We start from the raw sequence: 15277 nt of genomic DNA on the forward strand, positions 1-15277 counted from the left end.
TGCTCACTACAGGTGCTGTGGTTAAACATCTTTTGTGTAGTCCTTCAAACCGGAAGTAGAAGTGCCGTGCCGTCTTGTCGCCAAACCCAACAATTCGCAAGTAAAAAAAATAAATATTTTTTTCAATTAAAAAAAAAAAATTAAAGTAAAAAAATTAACAATTATTCTGCAAGTGAAAAAAATATTTTTCTGCTAGCGAAAAAAATATTTGTGTATAAAACAACTTTTTTCTTTTAAATAACGATTTGCAAGTAAATAGGAACATTTTTTGCGAGTCAAATTTTTAGTTTCAAATAAACAATTTTTTTTATTAAAAAAACTGTTTGCAATTAAAAGAAAATTGTGGAATTAAAAAACGATTCGCGTGTCAAAAACAAAACAAAGCCAACAACTTCGGTTAAAAATTTGCAAGTTAAAAAAAATACATTTGCAAGTAAAAAAATTCTGCAATTAAAGATTTGCGTATAAAAAACCCCCAACAAATTTCTCCTATTAAAAAAAAAAAAGTTCTTAATAATAAAAAAAATGTTCTTTAAATAATAACATTCATCCATCCATTAATTTTCTTCAATTAAAAAAGATTTGCAAGTAAAAAAAAATTCTTTAATTAAAAAAACAATTTCCAAATATAATTTTTTTTTTCTTATATTAAAAAAAAACATTTACAAGTGAAAAACTTCCAATTAACTAAAACAGCAAACAATTCTTACTTACTAAACCGTCCCATGTGTGAAGATACCGTTGTTGGCCTTAGCTAATATGCTAATACGTTTACGAGCGTCTGTTAGTATTAATAACTTACGATAGCGTTCTTTTTTGTTTGGTTTCAGTTTTGTAAATTCACCAAAATGTCAGCGTGTGGTTATTGAGTCTGTTTAGCTGATTGGAGAGTCCAGAGTCCATGACCGTGACTTCTGTTTTGTTTGATCAGCCGTTTTACTGCCGTGTTACAGACATTGTTTGGAAAAAATTAAGGCTTGTAAATAAAGATTCTGTGTAAATACCTCATTTCACTGCGACTTATATACGGGAAAAAAAAATTTTTTCTTCTAAAATCTAGTGGGTGTGGCTTATACACCTGTGCGCTCTACAGTCGGGAAAATAGGCTACTTTTTTGGCAGGCTCTGACAACAAGTGATTGGTTCATGGGTGTCTTCAGGGACAATTACACGGGCAGCGGATGCGCGAGGCCAACGAGCGCGCAGAAGTCCAGATCTTCGAGAGAGTCAACTCCTCGCTCCTCCCCAACAACATCCTGGACCTCCACGGGCTGCACGTGGACGAGGCCTTGAGGCACCTGGGCCGCGTCCTGCGTGACAAAACAGCAGGTACTCGTGACGACACCTACCCTCTGATCACAACACGCCGGCAGGCGTCTGAAGTTTGTTCCTCAGACGTTCTCTTTTGACGCTTTTGGAACACAGAGTGCGAACAAGGTCTGTGTCGACCGCAGCTCTCCGTCATCACAGGAAGAGGCAACCACAGCCAGGGGGGCGTGGCCCGCATCCGCCCAGCCGTTTTAAACTACCTCGCCAACACACACTACAGGTACGCACGTGCACACGCACACACACACACATGACGGCTCCACGAGTCGATCTAAAGTCCTGATCTTGCAGGTTCACTGAGCCCAAGCCGGGACTGGTGTTGGTTTCTTTGAAGTGACGAAGAACTCTTCAGTACACTACACTCAGGTTCCTTTCTTCTTAAAAAAAGAGTATTTTTCTTAAGTCAGGTGATCAGAATGGATACATATTTTATCATGTAAATAGATGTTTGTTTTTACAGTGTGCTGGCTTTTAAGGTATTTAAAAATCACAAGTCTGGAAGTTGCTTCTGTTAATCAGAGTTTTAGAAGATTCTTTACTTTTTCATGTCTAATTTGAATTTTAACATTTAATCTCGGTGGGACATCCAGCTAATCTTAACGTACTCTCATTTTAAAGACCAAGTCATGATCGAAATACTCATTTTGTACAACAGGTTATGCTTTGCAATACTTTGTATAAATTGAGAGTTGTATTTTTTTTATACAATGTGTACTTCATGTTTTGTAATGTTGAAATTGGATGGTTGTATAAGTAAAATATTTTTGAATATGTTTCCCTGGCAAATAAAAAAATTGGGAAAATCCCTGCGGAAATTTTGATGGGTCTGCTATCTGTGCCCAGGTCCTCTGGCCGGGGGTCGCCGGACCAGGAAAATAAGAATTTTTTGTGTTTTTTGGCGCCGACATCTAACATAGGAGTCATTGAGAGATTGAGCTGACTTTTTTGAAGGCCTACTGAAAGAGATTTTCTAATTTAAACGGGGATAGCAGGTCCATTTTTTGTGTCATACTTGATCATTTCGCCATATTGCCATATTTTAGCTGAAAGGATTTAGCAGAGAACATCGATAAAGTTTGCAACTTTTGGTCGCTAATAAAAAAGCCTTGCCTGTACCGGAAGTAGCAGACGATGTGCGCGTGACGTCAAGGGTTGTGGAGCTCCTCACATCTCAACATTGTTTACAATAATGGCCACCAGCAGCGAGAGCGATTCGGACCAAAAAAGCGACGATTTCCCCATTAATTTGAGCGAGGATGAAAGATTCGTGGATGAGGAAAGTGAGAGTGAGAAAAAGACTAGACTAGTGGGTAGAGCGGCCGTACCAGAAACCTGATGGTTGCAGGTTCGCTTCCCACCTATGGACATCAAAGTCGCTGCCGTTGTGTCCTAGGGCAGGACACTTCACCCTTTGCCCCCGGTGCCGCTCACACCGGTGAATGAATGATGAATGAATGATAGGTGGTGGTCGGAGGGGCCGTAGGTGCAAACTGGCTGCCACGCTTCTGTCAGTCTACCCCAGGGCAGCTGTGGCTACTGATGTAGCTTACCACCACCACCAGGTGTGAATGAATGATGGGTTCCCACTTCTCTGTGAGCGCTTTGAGTATATAACAATAGAAAAGCGCGATACAAATCTAATCCATTATTATTATTATTATTATTATTATTATTATTATTATTATTATCATTATTATTAGCCAAATTTACTAGGATAATTCTGGAAAATCCCTTATCTGCTTATTGTGTTACTAGTGTTTTAGTGAGATTATATGGTCGTACCTGTACAACCTGAAGGTCGGAGGGGTGTGGCCACGGGTGTGGTGACCGCCAGTGTCTCCGAGGGAAGCCACGTTTCTCGACGAGGCGAAGGCAGCCGATGCTTCCTCCACGTTGGAAGCATCCCACGTTCAGGGGCGGCCGGTCGGAGAAGCCAAGAGAGTCGCAGCTGCCTCTCTGACAGGTGCACGAAGAACGACGCAAGCCCTCCGCTCATGTCTACGGTAAGAGCCGACTTATTACCACAGTTTTCCCACCGAAACCTGCCGGTTGACATGTGGTAGGGAACCATGTTCACTTGACATCTCTGTTCCATAGTAAAGCTTCACCGTCATCTTTCGGGAATGTAAACAAGGAAACACCGGCTGTGTTTGTGTTGCTAAAGGCGGCCGCAATACACCGCTTCCCACCTACGTCTTTCTTCTTTGACGTCTCCATTATTAATTGACCAAATTGCAAAAGATTCAGCAACACCGGTGTCCAAAAATCTGTGTAATTAAGCGATTAAAGCAGATGACTTACAGCTGGGATGGGGGCTGGACCAAAATGTCCTCTACAATGTGTGACGTCATATTCGCCATTATAACGGTTGCGTAGCGTCGCCATGGTAACACCAGGCATGTGATTTTTCCGTCTAAAGTCGGAATTCCGTCTTTTAATCTCGGGAGGGGGGGGTTATCTTCCGTTTTTCCGTTTTTTTTTTTCCGACCCTAAGTCAAGATTCGTTTACTTGCCGATTCGTCTTTTGTAATCGAGACGTAGCTTATGTTACGCCGTAGTTGATTGGTCGATATGTTCCTTCTGACCAATCAGGACATCTGTTATGAATGATGATGTTATTACGGCCATTTTCCAAATGTAAACGATGTCGGTTCTCGAGAGAAAGGAGGCTTCACGAGTAAAAGAAATTGATAATCATGTCAAAAATAAGTTTCGATGGAAAGGGAAATCACTGATACTGTTGGGAAGAAGGAAGTTACGACTTTGTTCGGCGATTTTATTCGGAAAATCGATCGTCCCGGAAAAGATTTGTGCAGGTGGTGTCATAGGGCGGCATAGCTCGGTTGGTAGAGTGGCCCAGTGTCAGCAACTCGAGGGTTGCAGGTTCAATTCCCGCTTCCGCCATCCTAGTCACTGCCGTTGTGTCCTTGGGCAAGACACTTTACCCACCTGCTCCCAGTGCCACCCACACTGCTTTAAATGTAACTTAGATATTGGGTTTCATTATGTAAAAAGCGCTTTGAGTCACTCGAGAAAAGCGCTATATAAATATAATTCACTTCACTTCATGATAATATTGACTATGGATCACCAGGTTTCAAGGCTTTGGAAGTACATGCCAAACGGCAAAAACATATGAAACAACTTGAAGCAAGGAAAACAAACTTTTCACTAGCTGGTACTTTTGGATGTCAACCGAAAGTGAGCAAAACTTACGGACTTCATCCTTTTGTTTACATCGACAACTCCCGAAGAAATCGAGAGGAAAGATCCACCCAAACAACCCACTTCAGTTGCAGACAGGGTAGTTAATAATGAGGTAAGATAAAAACTAGGGATGCACCGATTAATCGGTAACCGAATATATTCGGCCGAATATGGCAAAAAAAGCGGCCTTCAGTGGAATGAGTTAAGAACAAGGCCGAATAGTGGCGTGTGACGCAATTTTTTGACGCGGTGACGCAATCAACCAAGGTGCAGTGACGTTGGGATATGTTGTGTACCTGTATAAGTGTATGAGGTTACAAGCACACACTTATTGAGATTTAGTGGGGCCTCTGTTTACATTATTAGCCTGTTGTGTAGGCTACCTGTATAAGTGTATGAGGTTACAAGCACACACTTATTGAGATTTACTTGAGCCTTCTGTTTACATTATTAGCATATCTACTGTGGCTAAGCAGACTTTTGCCAAAAGGACAATAATTCATTTGTTGTGGGTTTATCCACTTTAATGCACTTTATTTCTTTTTTTGGAATTCATGTTTTGTTTAAAGGCCTAATATAAATGAAAAACTTTGTGCTTTTTTTGAAAAGCAAAGGCTACTGGAATATTAAAAAAATGTCAATATTCAATAAAAAATTACTTTATTTGAAAATCATGTCTAAATATTTATTCTAGGCTATTTATGCAATATAAAAAAAATTGTGAAAAACTGCATTCATTATTCGGTATTCGGCCTTCGGCCAAGCGTTTAAATTTTATTCGGCTTTGGCTTCGGCCACAAATTTTCGTTTCGGTGCATCCTTAGTAAAAAATATTTGCTTGCGAAATACGCGTGTTTGTTTTAAATATTAACCAATTATTGCTTTGCGAAATATAAATGTTTTTTTCTAAAAATAAAAAGCCACGTGAAAATATATTGTGAAATTCCAGAAATAGCAAGAGTCGCATTATTAATTCCAGTTAATTTATTTGAAATAATTTTGCATATAATACTATTTTGTAATATTAACTTCTTATGTAGTCTATTGAAACAATACTGAATTTTTTTCTGTCTTTTTCATTGCGGTCAAATCACATGCCTGCAACACAAAATGTTCCCAACTCAAAGTACTCCCATCGGCGCCAACGAGACCTTTCCCAGGGTATGACATATGTGGGGCTCCGTTGGCCAGTTCGTCTCGTATTAAGAGTCAGAGAAACGTGCGGAACTATAACAATGAAGTTTGAAGTATGAGCAATAATGTTATGGGCCGCTTGCATTGCAGCAGGCCCATAATTAGCAAACAGTATTCGTCATTTTAAGAACATTACAGTAAGCCTGCGGTACAAAAAAAGGTGTTTGCAGTTTTTGTGTTTTCAGACGCAAATGGAGGTTCTGTACAGAGCTGTGGCTTCTGGGGGAGGAACCTGTGACCCTCTTTCAACAAGCGGATGTGCTCAACTTCACTCCTTGCCTTCTGTTTCTGAAGCTGCGTGTCCGTCTGGGACTCGGTGAGTGCTGAAATTTAATATTCTATGCAGAAGATCACTCAAATATGTAGAAGACAAACCAGTTAAGAGCAGTTGAGGACATCTGGTTATCTGCAAAGAAGGCATCGACACAACTGAGGTGATTATTACAATGTTGTTATAAATATGTGATATGTAAGATCATTCAAGTGAGTAGTTTTTGGTAAGTTTCGTTTTCAAAAGTATTTTTGTGTGTGGAAAAGTACATAAAAGTTGCTACTGATATCAGGCTTTAAACATAAGTCATTTCTTTCTTTGCCAGATGATACAATACGGTTTGATTATTCTTAAAAAATATCTTCATGTGATGTATTGTGTATGTTCGTATGAAAAATAAATATATATAAAGCTAAAACTGGATGAACACAACAATAATGACAAGGACGTATTGAGGCCAAACTGGAAAAAGTGGAATTATGAAAAGAAAATGACACAATATTTGGAGGATTGAGTGTTTGCACATTAGAACATTTATTTATTTATTTGTAGGATCAAATCATTGTATTCAATGAATAAAGTAGTAATAGGAAAAAGTCACATTACTAGGAGGATAAGGTAATTACGTTATTTTTAAATCACATTATTTGTAGAATAAAGTAATACAAACATTTTACAAAATCACATTTGGAGAATAAGGTAATTTAAAAATATAAAAATTACATTATTTACAGGATAAAGTAATTAAAAAATGATGAAAAAGTCACATTATTCGGTGGATAAAATTATTTTAAAAAATTTATCACATATTCATAGAATAAAGTAATACAAACATTTTAAAAAGTCACATTCGGAGAATGAAGTAATTTAAAAATATAAAAGTTGCATTATTTACAGGATAAAGTAATTAAAAAATTATTTAAAAAGTCACATTGTTCAGTGGATAAAATTTAAAATAGAAAAAAAGCCACATTATTCGGAGGATCAAATAATTTATAAATTTAAAAAGTCACATTATTCGGAAGATAAAGTAATTTAAACATTTTAAAAAGTCACATTCGGAGAATAAAGTAATTTCAAAATGAAAAAAGTCACTTTATTCGGTGGATAAAATAATTAAAAAAACTTTAAAAAAAATCACATTATTCATAGAATAAAGTAATATAAACATTTTAAACATTACATTCATAAAATAACGAAATTAAAAATATAAAAGTTACTTTATTAAGAGGATAAAGTAATTTATAAATGATTAAAAAAGTCATATTATTCGGTGGATAAAATCATTTAAAATTGACAAAAAGCCGCATTATTCGGAGGATCAAGTAATTTAACACATTTAAAAAAGTCACATTTGGAGAATAAAGTAATTTAAAAATATAAAAGTTACATTATTTACAGGATAAAGTCATTTAAAAATGATTAAAAAAGTCACATTGTTCAGTGGATAAAATTTAAAATAGAAAAAAAGCCACATTATTCGGAGGATCAAAAAATGTATAAATTTAAAAAGTCACATTATTTGGAAGATAAAGTAATTTAAACATTTTAGAAAGTCACATTCGGAGAATAAAGTAATTTCAAATTGAAAAAAGTCACATAATTCGTTGGATAAAATTATATAAAAAAAAAAAATCACATTATTCATAGAATAAAGTAATATAAACATTTTAAACATTACATTCGGAGAATAAAGAAATTTAAAAATATAAAAGTTATTTAGAGGATAAAGTAATATATAAATGATAAAAAAAGTCATATTATTCGGTGGATAAAATGATTTAAAAATTGACAAAAAGCCACATTATTCGGAGGATCACGTAGTTTATAAACTAAAAAAGTCACATTATTCGGAAGATAAAGTAATTTAAAAATTTTGAAAAGTCACATTCGGAGAATAAAGTAATTTCAAATGAAACAAGTCACATCTGGTGGATAAAATAATTAAAACACTTTAAAAAGTCACATTATTCGGTGGATAAAATAATAAAATAAAAATAAATAAAGTCACATTATTTGGAGGATCAAGTAATTTATAAACTGAAAAAGTCACATTATTCAGAGGATAAAGTAAAACATTTCTTAAAAGCCACATTCGGGGAATAAAGTAATTCAAAAATGAAAAAAGTTACAATATTTACAGGATTAAGTAATTTAAAAATGATAAAAAGTCACATTGTTTGGTGGAGAAAATAATTTAAAAACAAACAGTCCCATTATTTGGAGAATAAAGTAATTTAAAAAATTTTAAAAGTCACATTATTCATACAATTAAATACATTTTAAATAGAAAAATAACTACACTTTTCGTAGGATCAAGTAATTTATAAACTAAAAAAGTCACATTATTTAGAGAATAAAGTAATTTAAAAATGAGAAGTTACATTATTTAGAGGATAAAATGATAAAAGTTACATTATTCGAAGGATGAAGTAATTAAAAACATTTTTTAAAGTCACATTATCGGGAAGATAAATGAAAAGAAGTCCTATTGAACAAAACCATTTGACTTGGTTTCTTACAAAATTCTGTTTTTATTCTTTTTGGTTTCCTTTATTTTAACTTGAGTCTTGTAGTATAATGAGGCTGTAATACCACTTACTATAGACCGGACCAGGCCTGTCCAAACTGCGGACCTCGGACCTTTGCTGCACATTGGAACAGTACAGTAAAAAGCAAATATGTATATATATATATATATGTATATATATATATATATATATATATATATATATATATATATATATATATATATATATATATATATATATATATATATATATACATACACACACATATATATACATATATACAGTAATATGTATATGTATATATAATATATGTATATATCGCACAAAGACAACAAACATTAAAAAACACAAACTAAAATGTTACCTATAACAAAAAGCTTTGTCTTTAAATGTATATAAGTACATTTTTTAATCACATTTATCACACTTTTCAATTGGAATTAATCGCAATTATTACTTGCTTGCATAAGTTTATGAAGTCCACAATAAAATGATGTGGTGGGCCACAATAAAATGTAGTGGCTGGCCACATAAATGGAATGGGGGACCACAAAAATGACCTCACATTATGTGGCGGTCCAGAGTAAAAGGACATGGCAGGCCACTTAAAATGATAATACTTTATATGGTGGGGTACATCCAAATGAAGTGTCAGTCCACAGTGAAATGAAATGCTTGGCACATAGATGACATGCGGGACCACAAAAAAAAAAGGTGTTACATTATGTTGCGTGACATATTTAAAATTAAATGATGTGGCAGTACATAATAAAATGATTTGGTGGGACATAATAAAATGATGTGACGGGCCACTTTACAACTATGTGGGGGGCATACTTGCCAACCTTGAGACCTGCGATTTTGGGAGGTGGTGGTTGGGGCGTGGTTAAGAGGGGAGGAGTATATTCACAGCTAGAATTCACCAATTCAAGTATTTCACTATATATATATATATATATATACATATATATATATATATATATATGTTGTCACTGCGTTGGGAGGACGTTAATGAAACTGCCTAAAAATAAACCCACATAAGAAACCAAGAACTCTCCCTCGATCATTCTACAGTTGTATAACATTCTTGTTATCAGTAGCCAGAGGAGCCTGTTCAGTTCTAGACTGCTTCATCCCAAGTGCAGGACTAATAGACTAAAAAACTCCTTTGTCCCACACGCCATTATTATCAATCAATCAATCAATGTTTACTTATATAGCCCTAAATCACTAGTGTCTCAAAGGGCTGCACAAACCACCACGACATCCTCGGTAGGAAAACTCACACCCAGTGGGACGTCGGTGACAATGATGACTATGAGAACCTTAGAGAGGAGGAAAGCAATGGATGTCGAGCGGATCTAACATGATACTGAAAGTTCAATCCACAATGGATACAACACAGTCGCGAGAGTCCAGTCCAAAGAGGATCCAAGACACAGCAGCGAGAGTCCCGTTCACAGCGGAGCCAGCAGGAAACCATTCCAAGCGTAGGCGGATCAGCAGCGCAGAGATGTCCCCAGCCGATACATAGGCGAGCAGTACATGGCCACCGGATCGGACCGGACCCCCTCCACACGGGAGAGTGGGACATAGAAGAAAAAGAAAAGAAACGGCAGATCAACTGGTCTAAAAAGGGAGTCTATTTAAAGGCTAGAGTATACAAATGAGTTTTAAGGTGAGACTTAAATGCTTCTACTGAGGTGGCATCGCGAACTGTTACCGGGAGGGCATTCCAGAGTACTGGAGCCCGAACGGAAAATGCTCTATAGCCCGCAGACTTTTTTTGGGCTTTGGGAATCACTAATAAGCCGGAGACCTTTGAACGCAGATTTCTTGCCAGGACATATGGTACAATACAATCGGCAAGATAGGATGGAGCTAGACCGTGTAGTATTTTATACGTAAGTAGTAAAACCTTAAAGTCACATCTTAAGTGCACAGGAAGCCAGTGCAGGTGAGCCAGTACAGGCGTAATGTGATCAAACTTTCTTGTTCTTGTCAAAAGTCTAGCAGCCGCATTTTGTACCAACTGTAATCTTTTAATGCTAGACATGGGGAGACCCGAAAATAATACGTTACAGTAGTCGAGGCGAGACGTAACAAACGCATGGATAATGATCTCAGCGTCTTTAGTGGACAGAATGGAGCGAATTTTAGCGATATTACGGAGATGAAAGAAGGCCGTTTTAGTAACGCTTTTAATGTGTGCCTCAAAGGAGAGAGTTGGGTCGAAGATAACACCCAGATTCTTTACCGTGTCGCCTTGTTTAATTGTTTGGTTGTCAAATGTTAGAGTTGTATTATTAAATAGAGTTCGGTGTCTAGCAGGACCGATAATCAGCATTTCCGTTTTTTTGGCGTTGAGTTGCAAAAAGTTAGCGGACATCCATTGTTTAATTTCATTAAGACATGCCTCCAGCTGACTACAATCCGGCGTGTTGGTCAGCTTTAGGGGCATGTAGAGTTGGGTGTCATCAGCATAACAGTGAAAGCTAATACCGTATTTGCGTATGATGTCACCTAGCGGCAGCATGTAGATGCTGAAGAGTGCAGGGCCAAGGACCGAACCCTGGGGAACTCCACACGTTACCTTAACGTAGTCCGAGGTCACATTGTTATGGGAGACACACTGCATCCTATCAGTAAGATAAGAGTTAAACCAAGACAGGGCTAAGTCTGACGACATTATTAGACTGTACAACTCCTCTCTGGGGCGGGGGCCAGGGGGTACTAGCATGGCAGGAGATGCAAAACAAATACTTGTTCACAACATGATCACTACTGCCTAGTTTCTCTTCTTATATTCTTATTTTACTGTTATATTTGTATTTACATTGTTGCTTTTTGTTTTTTATTCTCATTGTAATATTTCTCTATTTTGTTTCCATTCAAGCACCCATTATTTACTTCTTACTTTTTTTTTTTAAATTGATCTCAACTCTGTACACTGCTGCTGGAATTTTAATTTTCCTGAAGGAATCAATAAAGTACTATCTATCTATCTATCTATCTATCTATCTATTAGGGATGCACCGATTAATCGGTAACCAAATATATTCGGCCGAATATGGCAAAAAAAGCCACATTCGGCCTTCGGTGGAATGAGTTAAAAACAAGGCCGAATAGTGGCGTGTGACGCAATTTTTTGACGCGGTGACGCAATCAACCAAGGTGCAGTGACGTTGGGATATGTTGTGTACCTGTATAAGTGTATGAGGTTACAAGCACACACTTATTGAGATTTAGTGGGGCCTCTGTTTACATTATTAGCCTGTTGTGTAGGCTACCTGTATAAGTGTATGAGGTTACAAGCACACACTTAATTGAGATTTACTTGAGCCTTCTGTTTACATTATTAGCATATCTACTGTGGCTAAGCAGACTTTTGCCAAAAGGACAATAATTCATTTGTTGTGGGTTTATCCACTTTAATGCACTTTATTTCTATTTTGGAATGCATGTTTTATTTTAAAGGCCTAATATAAATGAAAACTTTGTGCTTTTGAAAAGCAAAGGCTACTGGAATATTAAAAAAATGTCAATATTCAATAAAAAATTACTTTATTTGAAAAACATGTCTAAATATTTATTCTAGGCTATTTATGCAATATAAAAAAAATGGTGAAAAACTACATTCATTATTCGGTATTCGGCCTTCGGCCAAGCGTTTAAATTTTATTCGGCTTCATTTCGGTCTGTCGGTCTGTCGGTCCGTCGGTCCGTCGGTCCGTCGGTCCGTCGGTCCGTCGGTCCGTCGGTCCGTCGGTCGGTCCGTCCGTCCGTCGGTCGGTCGGTCGGTCGGTCGGTCCGTCGGTCCGTCGGTCCGTCGGTCGGTCCGTCGGTCCGTCTGTCCGTCGGTCGGTCCGTCGGTCCGTCGGTCCGTCGGTCCGTCTGTCCGTCGGTCGGTCGGTCGGTCCGTCCGTCGGTCGGTCGGTCCGTCGGTCCGTCGGTCGGTCGGATTATATTGTGGGAAAGCGGACATGAAACCAGGCTGTCCTCACTCAGGTCCGCATGGAGCTGGAGGGGGCGTGGCCTCCAGGTCTGCCTGAATTTCGGGAGAAAATTTGTCCCAGGAGGTTTTCGGGAGAGGCGCTGAATTTCGGGAGTCTCCCGGCAGGGTTGGCAAGTATGGTGGCAATCCACATTAGAATGATTTGGTGGGTCACATTAAAATGTCGTGCAGGGCCACGTCAAAAAGGAAGTGGCGCTCTTCAGTAAACGACGTGGCGGGCTAGATTTGGCCCCCGGTCCTGGAGTGTTCCTGCCTGTCGGTCCCCACGTTGTCAGACTTCACAGTACAAAGTTTGCCCTCAACTAAAGCAGCCAACTAGAAATGTGTTCATGCGGACATGAAGCCTGGTTTCTAAAGAAGGTTTGCAAGTAACACCTTCTCCTCCTTCCTCGGCAGGATGGAACAAAGGCGACAGGAAGTGAGTGTCGGCAGCGTGGCCTTGAAGACGTGAGCAGAAGTTGAAGTGTCCAGAAGCCTGAGCCGAGCACGGCCAGAAAGTGTTGTGACATGATGAGTCGAGCCCGGCCAGCGTCCATCAAGTGCGTCCTGGTGGGCGACAGCGCGGTAGGAAAGACGGCCCTCCTGGTCAGGTTCGCCTCGGGCGCCTTCCCGGACGCGTACCGGCCCACGGTTTTTGACAACACGGGGCTGGAGGTCCACGTGGACGGCGCTCTGGTCCAACTGGGCCTGTGGGACACGGGGGGACACGACAACTTCAGAACCGTGCGGCCCAGGTCCTACCAGCAGGCCGACGTGGTGCTGGTGTGTTTCTCCGTGGCCAAGCCCGCCTCCCTGGCCGGCGTGTGCACCAAGTGGATGGCGGAGGTGCGCCAACACCTGCCGGACGTGCCCGTGCTGGTGGTGGCCAACCAGACGGACCTGCGGGAGTCGGGGGCGCACCGGGGCGGCTGCGTGTCGGCGGCCGAGGGCAAGCGTGTGGCTCACACCCTGCGCGCCAAAGGCTACCTGGAGTGTTCGTCTCTGAGCAACCGAGGCGTGCTTGAAGTCTTCCAGTGCGCCGTGCGGACCGCCATCAGCCACGGCAGGAAGCAGGCCAGGCGGCGAATGTTTAGCTTTAACCAGTGCAAAGTCTTTTAACCTGGCCTGGGAACGCCTCGGGATCCCCCGGGGGGAGATGGACCAAGTGGCTGGGGAGAGGAAAGTCTGGGCTACCCTGCTTAGGCTGCTGCCCCCGCTACCCGACCTCGGATAAGCGAAGGAAATGGATGGGCATTTCACCTTATACAACACATTTAACCTTATACAAGTGTTTATGCCATGAGCCAACCTGCTGTGTATACACACACAAAGAGGGCCCTGCTCATGAGCACGCGGGCAGTGGAGCATCGCTCCAACAACTGTTGCATTCTGTCTTTTTTTTTGTTTTTGACCTGAACGACTGGCCTTAGACCTCAACCCGGCAACAACAGCAGCACTCGCATTTTTAGTCACGCCCAATGATTCGCAAGTATAAAAACTATTTTTTGTTCGATAAAAAATAAAAATGAAAGGATTCGCAAGTCGCGAACGCCTCCCTAGGGAGGTTTTTACGGAACATCAGACCGGCAGGAGGCCACGGGGAAGACCCAGGACACGTTGGGAAGACTATGTCTTCCGGCTGGCCTGGGAAAGTCTCGGGATCCCCCGGCAGGAGCTGGACAAAGTGGCTGGGGAGAGGGAAGTCTAGGCTTCCCTGCTTAGGCTGCTGCCCCCGCAACCTCGGATAAGTGGAAGAAGATGGATGGATTCGCAAGTATAAAAACAATTTTCTGCAAGTTCCAATTTGTTGCAGTAATATTCCACCCTGAATGATCCACATGTTATTTGCGTATGGTGCCGTCCGCCAAAAGTACAAAAGAAAAAGAAGGCTGGGCAGTAAAATGGCAGACAGAAGAGATGCAATTGTGGTTTTTTTTTACTCAAATTGATTTTTTACCCTCAGAAAAGTTTTTTTTTAAACTTGCAAGCCATATTTTTACTTGCAGGAAATTGTTTGTTTGCAAATGTTTTTTTTATTTGAAGAAAAAAATTTTCATACTCGCACTTTGTTTTTTTGATAGAAGAAAATTAATGGGTGGATGGATGAATGTTTTTGATTGAAGAAAAATGTTTCATACTTTTTAAATTTTAATAAAGGAAAGTTTTTTGTACCTGAAAATCTTTTTTTTTTTACCTGCAGAAAATAGTTTATTTTTTAACTTGCAAAAAAAGTTTAATAGAAGAAATTTGTTATTGTTTTTTTATACGCAAATTATTTGATTGCAGAATTTTTTTTTTTACTTGCAAACTTTTTTTTTATTTGAAAATCTTCTTGTAACAGAAGAGAGTTGTCTTTTTTACACGCAAATCGTTTTTTAATCGAATAAATTTGTTTTTTTTATACGCAAATTATTTAATTGTAAAATTTTTTTTTTTTTAATCAAATCGTTTTGCAATAGAAGAAAGTTGTCATACTTTTTTTTTACTCATGAATTGTTTAATGAAATAAATTTGTTTTTTTCATACGCATCGTTAATTGCAGAAATTGTTTATTTTACTTGAGAATAGTTTTTTTACTTGCCAAGATTTTTGCTTTCTAACATGCAAATCATTTTTTGATAGAAGAAAGTTGTTGGTATTGTTTTTTTCTGCAAGTTCAAACTTTTTGCAGTAATATTTCATCCTCAACAGTCCACATGTTGTTTGCGCATGGTGCCATCCACCAAAAATAAAGAAGTAGAAGCATAAAAGC

The 15277-nt window shown here is 38.9% G+C and overlaps 2 protein-coding genes across 4 annotated transcripts in view; both read left to right on the forward strand.

Annotated features, from left to right (window-relative positions):
• The window catches only part of LOC133561249 (NEDD4-binding protein 2-like), a 32686-nt gene extending 30539 nt beyond the window's left edge, over positions 1-2147 (forward strand). Inside the window, exons 14-16 of the mRNA XM_061914602.1 lie at positions 1160-1328; positions 1425-1548; positions 1620-2147. Of these exons, the coding sequence (XP_061770586.1) occupies positions 1160-1328; positions 1425-1548; positions 1620-1665 (339 nt within the window). The 3' untranslated portion in view covers positions 1666-2147. The remainder of the gene's footprint in view (positions 1-1159; positions 1329-1424; positions 1549-1619) is intronic.
• A 3553-nt stretch (positions 2148-5700) lies between these two features.
• Positions 5701-14716, forward strand: LOC133561276 (rho-related GTP-binding protein RhoH-like). 3 transcript variants are annotated; one of them, XM_061914647.1, is made up of 3 exons: positions 5701-6163; positions 12540-12660; positions 12943-14716. In XM_061914647.1, the coding sequence occupies exon 3, from the start codon at positions 13054-13056 to the stop codon at positions 13642-13644; it is 591 nt and encodes a 196-aa protein (XP_061770631.1). In that variant the 5' UTR covers positions 5701-6163; positions 12540-12660; positions 12943-13053; the 3' UTR covers positions 13645-14716. The 3 variants fall into 3 exon arrangements, with proteins under 3 accessions (XP_061770631.1, XP_061770625.1, XP_061770638.1); XM_061914641.1 differs by lacking the exon at positions 12540-12660 and having other exon boundaries at positions 5704-6163; positions 12943-14715; XM_061914654.1 differs by lacking the exon at positions 12540-12660 and having other exon boundaries at positions 5904-6045.
• Positions 14717-15277: the final 561 nt, after the last annotated feature.

The sequence above is a fragment of the Nerophis ophidion genome, linkage group LG01 (assembly GCF_033978795.1).
Source record: "Nerophis ophidion isolate RoL-2023_Sa linkage group LG01, RoL_Noph_v1.0, whole genome shotgun sequence".
Lineage (NCBI taxonomy): Eukaryota > Metazoa > Chordata > Actinopteri > Syngnathiformes > Syngnathidae > Nerophis > Nerophis ophidion.